The sequence below is a fragment of the Cupressus sempervirens genome, chromosome 1, assembly GCF_028749045.1.
Source record: "Cupressus sempervirens isolate cs-2001-9-10 chromosome 1, ASM2874904v1, whole genome shotgun sequence".
NCBI classification, from domain to species: domain Eukaryota; kingdom Viridiplantae; phylum Streptophyta; class Pinopsida; order Cupressales; family Cupressaceae; genus Cupressus; species Cupressus sempervirens.
The window spans coordinates 332,293,132-332,316,209 of NC_143118.1; the positions used below are offsets into that span (position 1 = coordinate 332,293,132).

The 23,078-nt window shown below is 34.6% G+C and overlaps 1 protein-coding gene across 1 annotated transcript; it reads right to left on the minus strand.

Annotated features, from left to right (window-relative positions):
* Positions 1-19,579: 19,579 nt before the first annotated feature.
* Positions 19,580-22,724, minus strand: LOC149577528 (H/ACA ribonucleoprotein complex subunit 4-like). Its single transcript, XM_089824209.1, has 2 exons — positions 21,959-22,724; positions 19,580-21,180 (listed from the first exon to the last, which is right to left on the minus strand). Exons 1-2 carry the CDS (start codon positions 22,596-22,598, stop codon positions 19,970-19,972), a joined length of 1,851 nt encoding a protein of 616 aa, XP_089680335.1. The 5' UTR covers positions 22,599-22,724; the 3' UTR covers positions 19,580-19,969.
* Between the last annotated feature and the right edge of the window lie 354 nt (positions 22,725-23,078).

The following is a 23,078-nucleotide window of genomic DNA, read 5'->3' on the forward strand; positions in this document are numbered from 1 at the left end:
CAAAGGACAAGCCATAGCAGATCAATTGGCTAATTTCCCACTACAAGATGATGCACCTATTCAATTTGATTTCCCAGATGAGCACCTCATGTATATGACTGAAAGAACATGGAAGATGTTCTTTGATGGGCCCTTTATGCAAAGTGGTTTAGGAGCTAGTGTGTTGTTTGTTTCTCCTCATGGGTACACAATTCCTAAATCTTACAAGCTATTATTTCCATGTACAAACAATATTGCTGAATATGAAGCTTTAACAAATGGACTTAAAATGGCCATAGAATGGAGAATTACAAAGTTACACATCTATGGAGATTCACAGCTGATAATCAACCAAGTCAATGACGATTGTCTAACAAAAAATGATAACTTGGTACCTTACAAGAAAATGGTTGATTCCTTGAGACTCTACTTCACATTCGTCTCATTTCAGCAAATCCATTGAAAAAAAAATAAGGCAATTGATGCTATGGCTACACTTTCTTCACTTCTTCAATTAGAGTAGCATGAATCAAGATTTGAATTCTTGGTGGAAGAGCTACATCACCCTATCTATGATTCCCAAGAAATTCATGTTATTTGTACCCTTGTTGGTCATGAGCCATCTCGTTATGGTGCCATTTACTCATACATTCATGATGGAATTATACTTAAAATCTTTAATCAATCTAAACGTAGAAACCTTATTCGAAATGCCTCTTGTCATTCCCTTATCTCTGGTGATTTGTATAGGAAGGGTCTAGACGGAACACTTCTTAGATGCTTATAAAAGGATGAATCTAATCAAGTGTTAGTTGACATCCATGAGGGTATCTATGGGGGACATTCTAATGGTCTTTCTATGGCTCGAAGATTGCTTAGGGCGGGATACTATTGGCCCACAATGCAGATTGATGCAGTAGCTTTTGCAAAGTCGTGTGAAAAATGTCAAAAACATGGTAACTTGATACATACTCCAAGTAGGGAGCTCATTCCTTCTATTTCTCATTGGCTATTTCAGTGTTGGGCCTTTGATCTTGTTGGGAAAATTCATCCCAACTCATGATCTGGCCACAAGTTTATTATTACTGCCACTGATTATTTCACTAAATGGGTAGAAGTTGTCCCACTTTCTGTTGCCTCGGGTAAGGCAGTTTCTCTATTTATTTTGAATCATATTATCTGTAGATATGGAGCGCCTTCTGAGATTATCACTGATAATGGAGGTCGGTTTAAAAATAAGGACCCTAAGCAACTCTGTAAGAAGTTCAAGATAAAACAACATTGGTCCTCTATTTATTTCCCGCAAGGAAATGGTCAAGGAGAAGCATCAAACAAAACCATTCTTAAAATCTTGCATAGAACAGTTCATAAGAATGGTAGAGATTGGCATTTACAAATAAATCCATCTTTGTGGGCCTATAGAACGAGTATTCGCACTCCTACTAGGACTACTCCTTTTTCCCTTACATATGGTGCTGAAGCAGTGTTACCTTTAGAGGTTGAGATTCCTTCACTTAGAGTTTCTCTCAAAGGTCTAGTTTCAGATGAAGACTACCGTGCCATGAGACTTCAAGAGTTAGAACTTCTAGATGAGAAATGACAAGCATCATTTGACCATATGAGGGTCTATCAAAAGCGTATGTCAAAAGCATTTAACAAAAAGGTTCACTCTAGAGAGTTCCAAGTGGGAGATCTTGTCCTATGTGTGAATCATAAGAATCAATAGAATAGAGATCAAAAGGGTAAGTTTGAACCTAATTGGCTTGGACCTTACATTATCACAGCAACTTTTGGTTCTAGTGCTTATTTACTATTTACAGCAGCGGGAGAGCAGCTCCTTGATCCTATAAATGTCTTGCACTTGAAGAAGTTCTATCCATAATGCCCATTCTATCTAGGGGAATCTTTGTATATATTTATTGATCCTGAAAAATTAAAATAAAAATTGATATATTTAAAAAATCCAAAAAAATGATATATTGTAAAAAAGTCTAAATATTGAACAATTTCCTGAAAAAAATGATCTTCTTAGTGACAACCTAGCAATAGGCACTTTGATGTATCTCCAAAAAAATTATATATTCCAAAAATTCAAAAAAAAAAAAAAAAAGTGCCTTGGTGAAAACCTGGAAACAGGCGCCTTGGTAGCAAAAATACACAAAAATAATAAAAAGTCCTGCAAAAAAAAAAGAACCCAAGTGGTGAAAACCTGGAAACGGGCGCTACTTGAGGCCTTTGCACCCCTATTTCTTAGCGCATGTCCTCGACACTTAGCCTTTCTTCATCATGCCTTGTCCTTGTTGCCTTGGTTTGGAATTGGTCTTTGTCTAGGGGGCATAACTATGTTAGCTTTGGTCTCTTGGATGTGTTAGTCTTTAGGACACCTCGCAAATAGTGTTTTTCAACACCACCCCAATTGTATTTTTCAATACAACATTTGACATCAAGTTTTTTTCAACACTTATTGGTTTGGTCTTACCCAGTATCATCATGTGATCTTCCCTTCCTGCAAGCATTTGATCCTTATCCTCCAAACTCAGTATCAGTTAACACACTTAAATTTTAAACGCAACAATTAATGCTTGACTTATGTTATGATTTTTTCTTTGTGTGCTGACTATTATTGATTTTTGTTGAGTGTCCTTGTTTGATAAGTCTCTCCATGATGCATCGCTAGAGGACTTGGGGCATGGGACATGTTTTTATTTATTTTTTGCTTGCGGGTGTGGTCTTGAAACTCTAGAGTGTCTCTTGTTGTCCCCTTGAAACGCTTAGGAGATTTGAGGTATCATCCTTGATTATTTTTGCACAACCATTATTATGGTCATCTTGGCATCTATGCCTTGATGCAAGCATGGTTTTGCTACATTAAATTGGGTAACCTAACATCAAAGTCATCTTGACCTTTATGTCTTTGATGCTTATGTTAGAATCTTTCCACATTCCAATCCAATATAAATTACATTCATATCTTCATAGTTGCACTTGTGACTAGTGATGATTGTGTGATTTTCGATGTTCGTTAATAATGGCCCAATGATGAAAATAAGTTCTTTTACATTCTTTAATGAACGATGAACACAAAAATCCTATGTTACAGTTTCTCTTTTGCAAGTACACATTTGCATTTTCATGTAGCTTGCATTATTAGACTTCATTTTAGTTTGTATTTTTAGGCTGCATTATGAGTTTGAGAGGGTTCTCCTTTCATCTTTATTGTGGACTTTTAATCAACTATGGTCATGTTTTGATCTTCATTTTCTTATCTTCTTTCGTGATCTCAATCGAAATTTCTATCTTAAATAGTTGACTGATTTTGGGGCATTTTCTTTTCTTCTTTCTGTTTCTTTCCATATCTTCCAAACTTCTATCTTCCATTTTCTTTTTCCCCACTTCTTTTCTTCTAAATCACCTTTGGGGCATAATATTTCATGCTTGATGATCTACCTTGGTTCTATGATTATTATATCTTTCATCTTACATCAAGAACCTTATCTTTTGTTTGATTTGATCAAATTTAGCAATTTATTGTTTCTCCTCTATCTCATTTCGATTTCGATCACGAGGGTGCAGTAATTATCAAATTCAATCTTTGATTCAATTTTATCAATTTTATCCTTGACTTTTTCAAGTCAAAATTTATTTGTATTCTTTGTCCTGTTGTGTTCCCGATTCTACCACACATCTGGGTTTTTTTGTGATCCCAAATCAACCTCACACTTCAATTTCTTTCTTTGACTACATGTGTTCCCAAATTGATCACACATTAGTCAAAGAGGGGCAAATGTATGCACCCTAAAATGGTCACCTAGACTATGGGCCCCCATTATTCAATTTATCAATTTATCAAATTTCCTAAATCAATGGTGTGTAATATTTTATTAAATCAATTCAAATCAATTTCCTTGATCAAATTCAATTTGTTTTATTTCTAGGGTTGATCATTTTATCCTAAGTCTTGTTTAATTAAAAGAACTTGCTCTCTTTTAATTAAATAAAATAAGTCCCTGTTTAATTAAAAGAAAACCTCTCTTTTAATTAAATAGTTCATCCACATTTAATTAATTAAGAGAAAAACCTCTCTTTTAATTTAATTAAATATTTTATATTTAATTAAAAGAACTTGCTCTCTTTTAATTAAATAAAATAAGTCCCCATTTAATTAAAAGAAAACCTCTCTTTTAATTAAATAGTTCATCAACATTTAATTAATTAAGAGAAAAACCTCTCTTTTAATTTAATTAAATATTTCTTATTTAATTAAAAGAACTTGCTCTCTTTTAATTAAATAATTCATCTACATTTAATTAATTAAGAGAAAAACCCCTCTTTTAATTCGATTAAATATTTCCTATTTAATTAAAAGAACTTGCTCCCTTTTAATTAAATAAAATATCCCACTTAAATCTCTTTTTGATGAAAAAGGAGTTAAAACAAATAAAAAATTAAATAAATCTTTTATTTACACTTAATATGGGACTTATCTTCATCCTTTCTCCACTTTCTTCTCAACCACTCCACTTTTCTCATTAGTGGATCTTTAGTTCACATGGATCATTATTTCTCCACCCTTGATTAAATTTTTTTCCTCTCAATCTAGATCGTCCAATCTTCTTTATAAGGGAGAGTCCTCTCCTCATCTTTGAGACACCCATTATTATACTATTGTTATGTTGCAGGTTTGGAGAGTGATTTTTGAAGGAGTTTTGAATATTAAAGCTTTTGTGGAGAACTTCTATCTTCTTGTCTCATTCTCTCTTGCATGCATGGCTTCCGTCATCATGATCCATACTTTGATTTTCATGTTAGCTTAGATCTTGCATTGATAGATTAGATCTGCATTGTTATTTCTTTTCATAGATCAGATTTTATTTCTTGCATTGTTATCATTTAGATTAGTTTTTTTTTTCATTTCCATTTGCATGCATATTAGATCATTGAATCTCTTGTTTCGTGGTGTACTTGTATGGGCACAAACTAGGTCAGACTGAGGGCCTCCATTACAAACCCCTACACTCCATGAATAGGGAGCTATGAGTCACCATTCGAGACCTCATTTTTGAGAAATCTTGAATATAATGACTCATAGAAGTGTGCTCACATTTTAGGCATACAATCATTAGAGTCCACCTAATCTAACAAATTGTTATACAACTTATAGAACTATTAACTAAAAAAAATGTTATAACTTTTTGGAATTAATAATCTTTATTACATAAATCATATGTAACCATTAATAATCATCTTTGAAGGATTTTATCTGTGATGTAACAGAAAAGTTGATATGTATACATCTTTATTTGTTTATTTATCAAGTGGCATTAAGATTATTATTTATGCATATTGTTGTCAAGGACAATTGTAGAATATTTGTACCTTTTTTTCTTTTTGATGTTTATATTTTCAGATTTAATGTCTTTTGTACATGGTATAACATATGATTTAGTTTTTTTGGTGAGTTTGATAACCTTGACCTTAAATTCAACAATATGTTTAAAAAAAATCCAACTCTATTTCCATTAATCTTTACTTATGCTAGGCAAGATTGAAACTACAATTATGTTCCCTAGATGATATCATGGATACACTCACACACATGCCCTATTTTCAAAAGTGAAAATATTGCATTCCCAAGACAATTGTATTAGGATGTAGCCATTATCCATCATCAACATGGGTGCTAAAAGTTGGAATTATGTTCTTGGGGTTGTGTATATAAAGACACCATTCTAGGAAGCTTGAACAAAATTGCATAACACAATAATAGAAATAATTAGAGAGAATTTATCCTTTAGTAGTTAATTAGTAACCAATCATCCTTTGTTAGCATCAAGCATCAACAATCCACATTCATTGCCAAAGTATACTCCAAGTACATTTGCTAACATAAGCATTTATTGAATTATGTTCAAAAGATGAATCAATAATTACCTTAGTGGTTTTAGAATTTAAAAGACATCAATATCCATTTACATTCATTAATATGTTTACTTTATTCTATTGACTCAATCTTGTGGATTGAATAGGGCACAAGACATCATTGAACTTCAACCCTTATGTAGCAAGAAACAAGGCTCCTTGGTACTATCAATTGTTTTTCTTGCCCTATATATCAACTAGGATTTTACAAGTCCAAAATTTCATGGATGACAGTGGTTCTTTATATGTTAATTTTTTCCTATAATAATTGTCAATAAATACTATCAAGTCCATATAATGTGGAGTCCCTATTATAATATCAAAAGGGTAATTTTTCCCAATATATTTACACACATTACTTGTAGAACACAAAAAAATGTTTATTAATTCAAGCAACATAATTCAAATATTTCTAAGGCATCCAAGGGTTTTAGCTTAGTTGATTGAAGCAATGAGTTCTCATTGTGGACACTCTAGTTCAAATCCCAATAGGGACATCTTTGTGGAATCCTACATTGTGACTCTTGGTCTTCTATCGATTGTATTTGTGTCATTGTAAGAAGTGGATTCTAAGTTGTGACTCTTGGTCTTCCAAGTATTGTTTCTAATGTGATTGCTCAAAATGAGCTTGAATAAGTTGTAATTGTTGCTCTTAAGGAGCACTCAATATGTAAATGATTTTATTATAATATTTCTAAAGACTTTACAATTGAACATATTCATTCAATTTATGGCGACCCAATTTCCATGCAAGAAATGAGTTAAGTGGCATTAAATTATTTATTTATTTAACTATTTTGATAGGAAGTTAGCTAAATTAATTAATTTGATTGGATAACTCATATAATGAAATTTAGATTTCAAATAAATTTAATTGTGGGTATTTTTTTATTTTTCTATTAATTCGGCCATAAAAAATTATTTAATGAACTTAATTGTGATAAAAGTAATAGCTTTTGGATAATAATCATTTTAATGGATTAAACATAAGTAAAGGTGCAAAATAATGTATGCATAATTTTAGTTATATTTGTAATGGGCCTAGTGCTTCCTTGTGTGACTATTTCGTCCAAGGTGAGAATTGTAGTACTTCCATGAAAACTTTGTTGGCCAAAGAAATTTAAAGAGTTATCCTAGAGCTTGCTTGGACATCCCAATACCATTTTCAATACCAAAATTTCAAATTCCAAGCACAAACTCTCCTTTTTTGTATTTATTTTCCCAATAGCTCTCTTATACCTCATATTTTTTAGTTTTATAGTTCAGGTATATTGATACATTATCTTAGGTGTTGCTTCTAAATTCGATTGCATGAGTGTTGCTTCTAAATTTGATTGTGCGAGTAGTTTTTTCCATCAATGTTTCAAATCACACTTTGTGATCCATTAGAAGGATCAACAAAGAAAATTAAGGGAGAAAATAAGGCAAGTTGCAAACTTTAACTCTCTTAAAAAGGGGAAAGGATAAAGTGGGGAGAGAAATAAGAAGGGTGAATCAAGAGTCAAAGGGATAATCATAAGGATAAAAATAAAGACCAACACATATAAAATTGGACCTCTCTACGAAGAAAAATATCATAAATTTAAAAGACACGTACACATATAACCTTAAGAGAAAAGAAAAGAACCAACTCTTAAGCAAAAAGGAGAAGAGAAAAGAGAGAGACTGAACATGTACATTCCCTTTTGCTATTTTTTTTACCTTTTATATGTGTATTTATTTACTTATATATTTTTTTTTGCTTGTCTTTGTTTTTCCTTTTTGCTTAGTGTAGGTTCTTTCTCTTTTGGTTATGTGTGTCTATCTTTAAGGGTCCATAGAGATTTATATTGGTCTTTAATTTTATTCTTATGATCTTCTCTTGGACTCTTGGTTAACCCTGCTTATTTTTCTCCTCCCTTCAACCTTCACCTTTTTAAGAGAGTTTAAGATTGCATCTTATCTCATTTTCTCATTTTATTTTATCTATCCATCCTCATGATGGATCACACTTTGTGATCCAAAACATTGATGGAAAAATATACCCACACAATCAAATCTAGAAGTAGCATTTCAAATAATACTTTTGGATTATGGAAATCTATTCACTATAATTGACATATTGATTAGCACTTATTTTAATTATTTTACTAAAGACTTAAAAAGCCAATTTGTTTTCATTAAAGTAAGTATTATTTGAAATAAAACAAGATCAAATTTCTCTCCCTTTAGCCTTGGACATTATTTATTTGGCCCAAATTAGTTGTATCACATATCAATGACTTGAATGTGTATTCATACACATTCCAACCTCATTATTGTCACCTTGCTCATTCATATCAATATGCAAATAATTTCCTTATTATTTCTTGTACGTGCTAATTTTTGGCTTTGATCATTTCAATCTCAAGATAACCTTCAAATTCTCCATACTATTTTGGCTAGAATGGTTATGCTAGCAAGTCAAAAACAAGGAGAAAATGGTTTTGATCATTTCAATCTCAGTTAGCCTTCAAATTCTCCATAGTATCATGGCTAGAATGATTATGTTGGCAAGTCAAAAACAAGAAGAAAACGCAATATATTTGAGAAGTTATCATTCATCATCCATTTCTAGAAAAATTGTTTATTTGGAACACCAGAATTTGGATGTGTATCACAATATCAAAATTTTCAAATAAATTTCATTAAAAAAAATTAAAATAGATTTAAAAATATAAGGTTATTTTAGAGTATAAGAGAGTTCTCTTTTTTGTACTTTTTTCCAATTTTATCATTAAAGCATGTTTTCTAGGTTGAAGTATATTCCTAAAGAGGTCATTATAATGTAGTTATAGTTAAAAATTGATCACATCAATGTTGTAGCAAGTAGCACATTGGTACAAGTGTACCCACTCTTTTGCTACATTCAAAACCTAAGCGGTTCAAGTTTACCAACAAAGCATCACTAAGTTCACCATAGGTGTTATTCTTTGAAAGTGAGTGAACTATTTATTTGAGCATGGTCTAATGGTTTGAAAATAATTGAGATTGTTTGGTTCTAAATGAGAACAAGGTTTTCACTATAAGTAAAACTTTCCTATCACGGTCACTTATCAACCTATGCTTAATAAACTAAATATGTGTTCCCAAGTTTCCTTTCACCCAATCCTTTAAGGCCTGAAGACAGGTGTGCCCTCAAATACATGTATGGAAAGGTGACACTCAATGGAAAGCTTTGTGATATAATTCTTGACGAGTTTCAAATTTCCTAGGGTGTCGAAGAAAAATGGTTTTCTTTGCCTTTATGCATTCAAAGAAGAATCACCCAAAAATTAAGAAATAAAATAGTAATTTCTTCTAAAGATAAACCAAACCCTTCTCAATTGTAATTTGTTTAATAATTGCAACTTTAGTTTTGGTTAACACTAAATTATAAAAGTTCTTCAACCAAATTTTTGGTGGCAAGATTTTGATGCAAACGCACCCAATCTTCAACTCCTAGTCATATGTATTATATTTTGTTAGTCACATGTATGTATGTTATGTCAGTCACGTGGGTGCTTATGGGTATGAGTGCAAACAGAATAAGACTCCCTTTACACAAAGCAAAGACCCTGAATAACTTTGTTTTGTGCAATATAATTATTGTTTTTATTAGGTCAAAAAAAAGATTTGGCTATCTTTCTTATAAATTGCACCATTGACTAAATTTCAAAACACTGAAACACAATGATATTTTTTGAGATTTTTAGCATTTGATTTTCATGATCTGTATATTTTGTGATCAGAAACAGCAAAAAAAATTTAAAACATTTTGATGTTTTTTAATGAATCTGAAAAAAATCATGTTTGACCTTTTTTTTTTGTCTTTGATACATTTTGTCTGGAGGTTAGCCAGTGCCAAAAAAAAATGAAAAAAGAAGGAAACGACTTTTGTTGCATATTCAAATTAAGTCATTGAGGATGTGGAGCCCTTTGCTTTTCAGGTGAAAGGATATGCTTGAGGATGTGGAGCCCTTTCATTTTCAGATGAAAGGATATGCCCGAGGATGTGGAGCCCTTCCATTTTCAGGTAAAAGGATACACACGTAAGAAAAGGCTGAACAAAAGCATTATCAAAATTTATTTTGTGATCAACATTTTTATTTTATTTTTTTTGTTAAGGGATATAACGAGTTTTTCATTAAATTTTCGTCAAATATCAGGTATTAGTCAGTTTTAGCTTCCTTACTTTTGTTGAGTCCAAATTTCTGATCTATGGGTCTGCATCAAGTATTAATACAACGGACCAAATCTCAGGGATAGACTACAAATTGAACAGATTTTCTAGATTATCATACTGTACATACAAATGGCAACTCACCATCGGCTGTGTCTTCTCAGATATTTGATGACTGAAATTCCTTACGAAAATAGACTGACCATCTCAAACCTCTCTAATGTCAGCAGATTTTGCCGCTGTTGGTCTGGCCTTCATTTTTCCACCTTAATGAGAAAACCTGTTGTTGTAGTGTTCATCTACAGAATTGGATTTCAGATTTTATGATTGTCATCTGAATGTTGGAGTCACCCATATATGCGTGACCAAAATGGTATCTAATTTTGATTGTGCCTAACCTCGTTGTTCTGTATATTGTCATATGAGCATTCAAATAGTTGAACAGTTCAAAAAAGTCTGATTTGTGACAAGGTTTAAGGCAAATTAGTGAATTCTTTAGACTAGTCCAATTACCCCAACACACAATTTGTTTTTACTTGGGTTCAAATGACAAACGAAGTGTTATTAACTGAGAAAACGCACCTGGGATGATTCATAGTGTTTAAAACTTTGAAGTGTCCCTAGGCTTTCTTCTCCTTGACAAGGCCCATTTTGAAGCTTCGCGTTCATTTCCTTCTCTGTTAAAACCAAAAGTTATGCGTTTGTTTCTAACACGGGTAAATCCCAGTTCTCGTCATTTCATACAAGAGACTCAAGAACTTTTCTCGACTCACCAGATCTACAAAGGCAACAAGGAATACTGTGCAAGTTCTAAAATCCAGTGCATTTTCTTTCATTAAATTTTATATTCCCAAGCCTTACGCTCTATGCCCTTATTCATATACCCATGGATTAGCATTGAATACGTTAACAGTAACCTCACAGCCATCCTTTTTCATGTTATTATATAAATTAAAGGCTTCTTTTGATTTTTTCTCTCTTTTGAGAAAACAACCAGAGATGTAAAGATATGAACAGTAGGTGAATACATAGCTGCATCATACTCTCCAACGTTTCTAGTGATTCATTCAATTGACCCAATTTTTCCAATCCAGGTATAAATCTGCCTGTCGGTAAACAGATTTGTTACTGTGATGTTACTATTGAAACTAACCTTGTTCACCTTATGAACAATGAGAACCGTGCCAACAGTTGGAGAGATTGCAACCGATCAGTAACAAATTACAACCTTCCTCTGAGTTTGAGAGGGGCAGCTCTCTCATATGATGGATGTATTTGATTTTTTAAACATAAATGAATTAAAACTTGAAAGATAGAGAGAAAGCTATTGATGACGAATCCACCACACGATTTCATAACTTTCTTGGACTAATTTAAACAACTAATAACAAAAATCAAGATCTCCGCTTGAGAATTACCACTAGCACAATGCTGATCCAAAGATTTATAAACATTTGCATACTACCATGAAAATGCTTACTGCAAAGAGAATCAACATTTTTAACAATTTAGATTCGAAAGAAGAGAACTAAAATTGCACGTTCCTTTATTTTCTTGCACCAAGACCCTAAGAAGAATTTTCAATTACAAAGACAAAATTTGTACACATTTTTCAAATATTATCTTCTGATCAAAATTTTAGCATAGTGTTCCTTTTTTCTAAAGTCCAAAAAGTCCCTTTACAAAGCCAAAATGATTCCTTATATAGACATGGAGATTAAAAACTACACCTTCGTGATTAATAACTACCTCCAAAATACATGATTTGGGTGAGGTTAATTAACTTCTACAGAATTAACCTATATAATGGCTTCCATGATCATAATCTCTATCATGACATTTTACCAAACATGTCACATGCATCTCCACCTTCAGTCCATAGAAGCCATATTGACATTTGATCGAGTGATTGATATGCTAAATCTATAAAGTTTTTCTCATGGACCACTCTCTTCTCATAGAATGTTTTGAAATCTCTTCCAACCATTATACCATTTTCATCCCATCTATCAAGATGGTGATTGCACATTTGTTTCAAGACAAGAATGATTCTGCAGTTAGCAAGCATGTGTTTCTATTGTCAAATTTCACAGAGTTATTTCAGAAGAGTCATAAAGAAAATTATCAAACCCAAAGAAATAGATTCCTAATAAGCCTCTACAACTTGAATTTTTGAAGCATTTCTATGGTGGCAAGAGGCTAGATCCTATAATGGTCCATCCATGCTTGTTGCAATTTTTTCTAAAAATCGAAGAAGATGATGGAAAAGATTATGGGTTTCTTTCTCATGATTATGATTCTTTATTTGAAGAAGGTTCAATATATAAAGATAAAGAAGGCATTGCTGAAAAATGTGTTTCATCTAAATCATGGATGAAGAATGATAAAAATATCTCTCGTGTACCTATGTCTCAACAAAATCAGATTTTCATTGATCCTAAGCAAGCTAGCTTCTTGAAGAGTTCCTATGGTGGGCGAAAACTAGAGCCAGAAAAGATTGATCCATCTTTGCTCCAAACTTTGTGAAAGATAGATGAAGAAGATGGTAAAGATAATCAATTTTTCTCTTATAAGTCAAAATCATTTTCAAAAAGAAGTTCCACATGTGAGTATAAGGAAGACTTTGATCAGAAAAATGATTCATGTGAATTGAGGATGGCTAATGGTGGTCAGAAAAGTAGACCAATGCCTGCCCCTATTGCTCACCAAAATCATGCTTCCATTGATCCTAATCAGGTTGAATTTTTAAAAAGCTTCTATGGCAATGCACGCCTAGATCCTGACAAAGTACATCCTTCTTTACTTCAAACATCGCAAGAACTTGAGAAAAAAGACCCATGCAAGAATAATTTTCTTGGTAGCAGAACATCTGCCTATCCAAATGTTAGAAAGGACTCATCTAAATTTTCCTGCATGAAAGAAGACGGGGATTTTATGTCTAATCAAGGAGATGGTCAACAAATGGAGTCTATAAGAGAAGAAGGGTCTACTAATGTATCAAGGCATCGCTGTGAAAATTTCAAAACCCAGAAGAAAGTATTCAGTCATCTCTATCTTAATGAGAAAGAAAAGGAAATATCAAAATCTCAAGAAACTACACAACATATGATTGAAGATGATGGAAATGTGGATCAAGGTGAATTTCATGCTGTTTTTATTCCTACTTGGTGCCTAGATGCTTCAGATAATGACTTCCTATGTGGAGAGGATATTCTCGTTCACCCTTCCATGATCATTCAAGGTGATGAATCTATTGACAACATCAATACTTCAAATGTTATGGCACAATCTGAAACCACTACCATAGATAGAGACAAAAGCACCAATGAACCTCTACAAATATCTACTTTCCCTAGGAAATGGATACCTTTACATTTGATGAGATTAATGAACTTGTGATTAAAAGATTGGTTGATGAAAAAGCTAAAAACTAGCTGTAAGGAGAAGAAGATGAACCATCTAGCCTTCATTCTTTATCATGCATGCCAACTTTCATATTTCATGAAAGATGTCTTAGAGAGGAATCAACGATTCAAAAGGACATAGATATCATTGAATGCATTGAAAATGAAAGCTATATGGATATGAAGACAAGTTCCTCTAATCCAATGGAAGCGCAATTAAAATCCTGTGGATCATTCAAAGTTCAAGGAAATCCTCTTTTTGAATTGTTTCATTAAATAGGAAATCCTGGGCCAAAGAACTTCTATGAGAAGAATAATTATGATAAAAGAAGTACTGAGTTAGCAGGGGCTCTCAGGGAAGAATTTGATGAAGTAAACTCTTACGATTTTTATCCCAAGCTTGTGCTCAAAAGCCTTGGATGGTAATTTCATCTATGAAGAAAACATTTACTTTAATCCTTAATTCTTAGAGGAAGGCATTTTTATTCATGATTCTCAAGTTGGTACTCAAAGACAAGGTCCAATGGCTATAACTCCACAAGTTGCTTTACGTCACAGATTATATGAAGGCAATCCAATACAAGGTTTGATATCTCCTAGTCTTAACCATCATAAAGCCCTTTAGATAGAGAATTTTGATATTAATGGGAAGGAACTTGAAGTTATGACATGTAATATTGAAAATGGTATCAATGTAACTCAGAAGTACCTAAAGATTCAAGATGACCTTTTAGAAGATGAGGGAGAAGAAATGGATCATGGGAAGATTCAATCTAACATGGATGTGCATCTAGGTTGGAATAATTTTATAGAATATTCAACCATGATCATGTCAATGGAAAAGTAAGAGTGTCTGGTATTGGAAATGAATTTAGGACTTCATGATGACCAACTACTAGAAACTCAAGTAGAGGGTTTGCCAAGTGGAGGGGAAGATCGGAGATGCATTTAGAAACTTGAGAATCTTATACTTCAACTCTTTGAAAATGAAGTCATCAATGACATGCAACAGGAAGCAGAGTTGATTTTGAAGTTTGAGATTTTTTATGAAGCCTGGTTATTTGGATACGTTCCTTTATCCAGAGATGTGGGGTATGCTAGGAATCTCGAAATTAGAATTCAAGGAGCACACTTATATTTGAGGCTATGGAAACTTGAGAGTTGTCACATGTTAACACGCCATGGTATTTATTTTCCCCAACCAAGAGTTTTTGTTGTGTTGTTTTGTTGTGCTTGGTCTTCCTTTCAGTTCTCCTATTTTTTGTGTCAGTTTCCCCCTTTGCAAAGTGGTTCTTAACGTGACTCTATAGCCCAATGGATAAGGCACTATTCTGATTTTTCTAGATTCGAGCTTCGTCCTTGTCAGTCCTCATCCCCAGATAGAGTCAGATGTTGGCTTGATGTCAAAAATTGCTCCGAATTTTCAAAATCCTCGTCATGTCAAACTATGGTTATTCCTTGGACACAACTCTTTATAAAGGTTAAAATGATTGCTTCTCCTCAAACTTTTTAAAGCATTTTTGCCTTTCAAATATCTTTGGTTCGTTCCTATCTCTGTCCAACACTTTGAATTTTTGAAATCCAGTTCCTGAGTCTCAAGTTATCAAAGGTTAATGAAGCATCCCAAAACACACATTTCATCTTAAAATCTTAACCTCTCCATTAAAAAAAAGGTTAAGTTCCCATAACACGTGTTTTCAAATAAATCATTAACCATTAACCTCATTTAAAAATGTTAAGGTCATTTCAAATCTTAACCTCTCCATCTAAAAGGTTAAGATAAGTTTTCAAAATCCATGTTTTCAAATAAATCATTAACCATTAACCTCATCTAAAAAGGTTAAGATTTAGACTCCAAAACACGTGTTTCAATTTGAAATCTTAACCTCTCCACTTTAAAAAAAAAAGGTTAAGATAAATTTCCAAACTTACCTCTCATCCAAAAAGGTTAGAGGTTCAGAACATGCATTGTCAAAACAGTTATTAACCTCATTTTTCTGAATGTTAAAAGATAAGAATCGAAAGGCGAGTCATCTCAAAGGCCTCTCTATGATAGAAAAATATGTATTAGTCATAAAGGAATGGAATCAATTGTTTTAAGGTATATGATGGAGAGTTCGAAATATGAAGACAAACCTAGTGACATCACATTTCTAACTTGCAGAGAAAAATGGCACATCATCATGGATTGATGCAACCCAAAGATACAATGTTGCGAGTATAAGCCAGGGATATAATCTTTGAGGTTTTCAAGAAGAAATCTGAGATCACATTCACTCAAACTATGGCCCGGAGCATGATCAAAGGGGATTATAAATGTGTTATCATAAACATCCTAGCTTTCATAATACCAAGCCATTGGTTATTGATGTAAAGAATGTTGACAGTGCAAATCTTCATAGTGAGAATAGCTACCACCCAGCCTGCGAGGATACTACATGGTTTTAGAGAACTGATGAAGTTTGTTCCAAAGAACTTATATAATGGAAGTGCCTCTGCACGTGAACTGCTTGACAGAATATTTGGCCTACTTTAGACACTAGTCGGATCATGAGATGATGCACACAGAGCCATAGATATGGTAAAATGCAGAGAGCTTGGTGGAGTAATTTGAAATCTTAGAGGAGCATGCACAAGTATCCACCCCATCCCCAGTCATGGTACATAAGAGAGATGGATTTGTGAATAAAATTGAACATGTTGTGGAAGAGAGACCGATGATCCAAATCTACAGTGACATCTATATAAGCTGGCATGGTAAAAGCAGCAATTCCTTTGAACGCTTGCACCCGGTGGAGAAACTCCCAACACACTTGCTCATCGCACTTCAACCCGAGCATAGAAAAACTACGCCACCCATTCAAAGCATAGACAAGGTGTGTGACCTGTTTGCAAAACTATCCCTCATTTCTACTACCCACGGCATTTAATGGAAGCATAGACAAAGCACGTGAACTGTTTGGAAGAATTCCTTCAGAGCACATGAGAATTGTATGAAGAAACAAGCCATCTCAAGCATTAGGCAGTCAATACATATAGCTCAACTGCGGATTACACACAAATTCCAAGATTGTTCAGGGAATTTATGTTGAAAGCTAGAACTGTTCTTCATTAAGAGGTCTCAGAGGGATGGAATGCATTTTCTTATGTATTAAAAGCCAAGGCACATGATTTATTTGACCAAATCCCTCAAAGCCCGAGTCATAAGATTTCAAGAAGACCTGTCAAAGCTAGGCCTTCAAATAAGATTGCGAAGCCCATGGACATGCATTGTCAGGATTATAGACAGAGCATGCTAGCCACTCGATGATACCCATTGGATCTGAGGACAAGAAAAATGCAATTTATTCCATGCGATAAAAATGTCTAATGATGAAGTGCACCAAAGCAATAAACTCTTTGATAAAACTCGCACATACTGTTTGACTAAATGCCTCTATTTGGCTCTCCCTCATCACGGCATCCATAGATGGTTTTCAATGTTGCCATTGCATTTTGGGTTCGATGATTTTTCTTTGTGACTCTTCTGAAATAACTCTGTGAAATTTGATAACAGAAAGACATGCTTGCTAGCTGTAGAATCATTCTTGTCTTGAAACAAATGTGCAATCACCATCTCGATAAAGGATGAAAATGGTATAATGTTTGTAAGAGAATTCAAAACATTCTATGAGAAGAGAGTGGCCCGTGAGAAAAACTTTACAAATTTAGCATATCAATCCCTCAATCAAATGTCAATATGGCTTCTATGGACTGAAGGTGGAGATGCATATTAAGTGTTTGGTAAAATGTCATAATAGAGATGATTAGCATGGAAGTCATTATATAGGTTAGTTATGTAGAAGTTATGTGGAAGCCACAAAATAGTTCTTAACCTCCATTTCTATATAAGAAATCGTTTTGGCTTTGTAAAGTGACTTTTTGGACTTTAGAAAAAGGGAAAACTAAGCTAAAATTTTGATCAGAAGATAATATTTGAAAAGTGTGTACAAGTTTTATCTTTGTAACCGAGAATTCTTCTTAGGTTCTTGGTGAAAAAAAATAAAGGAACCTACAATTTGAGTTCTCTTTTTTGAATCTAAATTGTTAAAAATGTTGATTCTCTTTGCAGTAAGCATTTTCATGGTATTATGTAAATGTTTATGAATCTTTGGATCAGCATTGTGCTAGTGGTAATAAACATAGATCTTGATTTTTGTTATTGGCGGTTTAAGTTAATCCAAAAAAGTCATTAAGTCGTGTGGTGCATTAGCTTTCTCTCTATCTTTCAAGTTTTAATTCATTTATGTTTAAAAAATCAAATACATCCATCATACGAGGGAGCTGCCCCTCTCAAATGCAAAGGAAGGTTGTAATCTGGTACTGATCGGTTGCAATCTCTCCACCTGTTGACACAGTTGTCACTGTTCACAGGGCGAACAAAGTCAATTTCAATAGTAAGATCACAGTGACAAATCTGTTTACCAACACTACCATATACGTATTCATTACACATACAACTGTTATTTTTCATTTCATCCACCAGCTCTAGGGCCTCTGAGATTTTGCTTTCGCTGCAATAACTATTTAATAAATTGAATTAGATAATCTGATTTCTGAAATGACCCCTCCTCTGCAGATCACCAACATATTTACAAGCCTCTTTCAATTGGCTGTCCTCACAGAAAAATCTAAGAAATGACCCGCAATGGGATTTATCTGGCATAAACCCTGCACGTAGCATTCTCTTGAAACTTTTTGATTGCTCTTCTGGTATATCTCTTCCTTTCTTTCCACAAAGAGATGTGATATGAAATTTATATGTACTTAAATTAGGCTTGCATTTATCAGCTTTCATCTCTTCAAATTTCTTTAAAGCGAGATTTGGCAAGCCTGCTCTTCAACTGGATCAGTATGACGGTCCATGCGTCATCTGTAACAGAACAATTTTCTCTCTACAAGGCTTCTAAAAGACTTATCGTATACTTAAAAAGTCTTTTGCTCTGAATCGAATGCCGGCTTGGTTATCATTTTAATTTTTCCCTAAATCCAAACATAATCTTTCAGATGATAATTTTATATCTTTAGAATTTGTTATATTCTTTCATTTGATATTAGCTAATCAAAGCACTGCTGTTCATATTCATTATTATTATTAAGATTGGGCCAATATTAGACAACTCCAATATTTCAATATCTTGGTTTACAATTATTTTGATATAACAATTATATAGTTAAAAATTTACATTATATTAAACTTTGATTAATATATAATGGAGATCTTAAATCCTTAAATTTGGTGAATGTATTTTCTAAGAATATTTCAACAATTATTTATTTTCAAATGTTCAGAAAAAGTGTTTTCACCAAGTGTTTCGAGTTTTCCAACTATGCTGGCACATATATATATATACCTTAAAACTTATTATGGTTTCCTCAAACTTTCCCTTGAAAAGATAATCTGCACAAATTTGTCCGGCATCAATGTAGTCTTTGCAATGTGGAGTGGTACTTTTAAAACTGCTTATTATTTGTAAAAGGGAGTGAACCCAGTTGTTGAACTCACTACGTTGGCTGGTTTACAGTGCTCACTTGCAGTTACATCAATGACAGTTTGATATGGTAATTGGGATAACATTTAACGAACCAAATTGGCGTAAACATCGATTTGCCAAAGCTGTGCATCTCCAACAGAAAGAGAACATAAAAGAGTATTGAAGCAATCTGATCCAGAAATGGCATTCACGTTATGCAGATTTGCCTTGTAATTGCATAATTTTCAGCAATGATTTTTATCATGAAAGACTGCCTATAGTAAAAATGTAGAAAACAAATGCCCCTGAAACAGAAATAAACCATCTTTACAATTTTTTTACTAGTATTAAGATCACTTTATCCACGTGATATGTTAAAATTCTAAACATTTAAAATTTGAAGCACATCTAAGCTCACCATACAAATTCTTTGTCGACATCATTTTCAAGACAGCATAAGAGGTCGCGAGAATAAGGCTGGCTACAACATTACATGAAAAAGACCGGATCCTTGGCTAGACTTCAGTTACAGAGTTCAAAACGAATACACTGCATTATCAAGTCAAAATTGGAGGATCTGAAAATATTCTAACATGGCCCAATAATTATTCAAAACAATTCTGTAGCTCTCATAAACCAACTTATAGCATGTGCTACCAATTATAACAATCCACAGCACATGTTTGTGGTAAAATCTAATATTAGAAAAATGTGCTAAACATATAACATTAACAGAAGTTATAACAAAAGCCCTGTTGATAATCCTCACACATGACCTGCCACAGAATATGCATACAGCCTGATGTCGAGGAGGATAAACTCCAAAGCTGCTACCATTAAGCCAACCTGGGCCATCACCAGAGGCCAAATTTCATGATTCATTCAAGCAAGTGTGAATTAATTATGTCACTGTCTTCAGTGCTTGCAAGCTTTACACCTCACCCTGAAAGCATCTCAGCTACTCTCAACTCATCCTATTCCTCATTTTCATGCTTCTTTTTCTTTTTCTTCTTTTCACTCTTTTCTTTGTCTTCGTCATGCAATGCAGCTGATAAAGGAGTCCCTTCTCCCCTTTCCTTGTGCTTCTTTTTCTTCTCGCTTTTCTCCACCTCTTCCTCTTCCTCTCCCTCTCCCTTCTCTTTGTGCTTTTTTTTCTTTTTCTCGCTTTTCTCAACCTCTACTTCCTCTTCCTGCTCCACTTCCTCTTTGTGTTTCTTCTTCTTTTTTTTCTCACTCTTCACCTCTTCTACTTGCTCCTCTTCAACGTATTTATCCTTTTTATTCTTCTTCTTGTCACTTTTATCAGCCTCGGTAACTTCCTCATTATCATTGACCTTCTTCTTCTTTTTCTTTTCAGATTTCTCGGTAACATCCTCTCCTTCTTCTACCTTGATCTTCTTCTTCTCCAAACCATCTGGTGTACCATCCTCATCTTCTCTACTTCTCTTCTTCTTCTTCTTTTTCTCCTCTGTTTTATCATAGCTCTCAGGTTCAATTTTCACATCGGATTCCCCAGCAGTTATTTGCTGCCTTTCTGCTTCACTTGTAACAGCGGGTGCGACTGCAAGGCTGGCAACTAAAGTATCCCCACTGGCAGGAAATGCCGCATTTCTCAACCATTCCTTTGGAGTCTTCTCATTAGGCTTCCCACGCTTATCCAATAGACCCTCTGCAATCATCTTCTTCTTTGTGGAAGCATTTGGTCCTAGTCCCCACTTCCTGGGATAAGTATCCCTCTCCATCACTACCCTCTTCACCTTTGCCACTGTCCCGTGATCACAAGTAGCGATCACAGCAGTGGTCATCTGTGCAATGCCAATTGCGATTGCCTCCCCCTTGGTGGTCATTAAAACCACCTCTTCACCGACCTCAATCCCATTCTCAAATCTCAGCAACCCAGGAATCATCAACTTCGCCCCGTAGCAGATGGCATTCACCGCAGAATCCTTGACAACCAATCTCTTGTAGCTGGTCAACAAAACCTCCAAAGGCATGATGACCCTCCTCAGATAGGACTCATCCTTGTAATTATCATACATCCATTGTGCATCAAGCACATCATGCATTGTCACAAGATTGTCTCTCTCACCCAAAATCCCAGACCGGACTCTCCTCAGCTCCTGCATGTGACTACCAACTCCCAACAAAAGCCCCAAGTGAACACATAGAGTTCTGATATAGGTACCTGAACATGAATCAAATATGTATCAGGTTAGCGTAAGATAAAACAAATATATACAGTATTACACGTTTAAGAAAGAAAATATAACAACCCCTGTAACATGGCAATATGCCACATAAGTATAAACAAGTCTAATATCACATTATGCGAAAAAAGTAGCAACCCCTGCAATAACTAAAACAAATGTGTCTCATAAAGGTTTAAAGCATACTGTGCAATTTTATTTTAAAAAACATGAATCAAGCAAGTCCTGAAATTAACCATATAATCCCAGCTGAAACAGAAATGTAGAATATTGCATGTGATAAAAACAATACTAAGTCAATAGTGATCCTATAATATGCCAGATACGCATATAGTAAACAAATGTGTAAATTAAAACCCTGCCAAAACAGGGCAAATAGCTAAACTGATTTGGGGAACAAAGAATTAATGGTTTTGGGGAACAAAGAATTAATGGTTTCTTTAACAGATCAAGTTGATTTCTTTTCACACTCAGCGAGTCTGCAAGTGAGGCTGCAGACTTGGATTTGCAGACCCTCATCAGACTCTGGACAAGTCTCAATACTATGGGTAAGAAGCTCAACTAAATGCCTGAAGATGAATACCATTATTTACACATTAAAAACGGCTGTCTACCTGAAACATCTATCTTTACCAATATAAACAGTTGGCTGTTATTAGTAACTGATGGAACTTAAATGGCTCCATAACAGAACATGACGGAAGACGACTAAAGTTTATCTTTGAATAACTAACGATAAGCTCAACATTACATTACCTGCCTCACAGGACACCCAGAAGACAACCAGATGCCTCTCGGCATCATATTCCAGCAGCTTGCTCTCGTAAATGGTCCTGATCCTCAGCTGCCTCTTCACGGCAGAAATAAGCGGCGGCCGCTGAAAGAGCGCTCCCGTCAAAGTCTCCAGAGCTCTGGCAACCTTGGCCACATCAGGCACAGCAGAATGCAATCGAGCCACACAAACGTACTCTTTCCCAGCCCCCTGCTGCGCCTTCACAAGCCTCGTGGCTCTTTCCACGCAGACTATTAAGCTGCCAGTGACCTTGGGATCCAGGGTTCCACTGTGACCGGTCTTCTCAACCCTAAGCATTCTCCTTATCCATGCGACCACCTCGTGCGAGCTAGGGTTTGCAGGCTTGTCGAGGTTTATAACACCGTAGCGGATATAGTCGTAGAGAGGACGCTTCAGCGGCGAGTGGCCCGTAGGAATGGGAGTGTAGTGACCTGTGCGTATGTTCAGCTTGTTGAAGTTCTTCAGCAGGATTGGCCACGAGGAGGTGTCCATTTCCGGGGTGTAACTCTGGGGTTTAATCAGGTAGTCGTGACCTTGTTCATCCTCTGCATGATCGCTATGATTCAGGTTTTTCTTCTTCTTTTTCTCTTCTGTGGACGCCATGGGATTCGAATGCTGGCTGCCTGATCAGTATGGTTCGAACAATGCTTGATCGCTGCAAATTGTTGCAGAAGAGAACTACTTGTTTAGTGTTTCAGTAGAGCTGTGAGCGTTTGATGTTTTTAGTATCCCTTACAATGCAGGGTTTAGGGTTTTAGAGCTATCTCGTAATGACACTTTGCTGTAGGCTAGAGATGAAGTTTAGGGCTAAGTCAGCCTCTTAACAATTTTATTGAATGAAAAGATGGCTGGGACGTAAAAGCCAATACATTTTTTCTTTCATAGTATGGTTGTGGTTAGTGAAATTTGAGTGCAAAAGGTTGCGATGTTATAAATGATAAATGATAAGGCGTAGTCAAAGAGTTACTTTCAACAAAAAGGAAAAGAGAAATATGTAAGAGACGCAATGCATTATAGTTCTTGTCTAATGTATAATGGTTGTAGAAGTGTAGATGAGTGAGAATCTAAATGAATGCATTAATT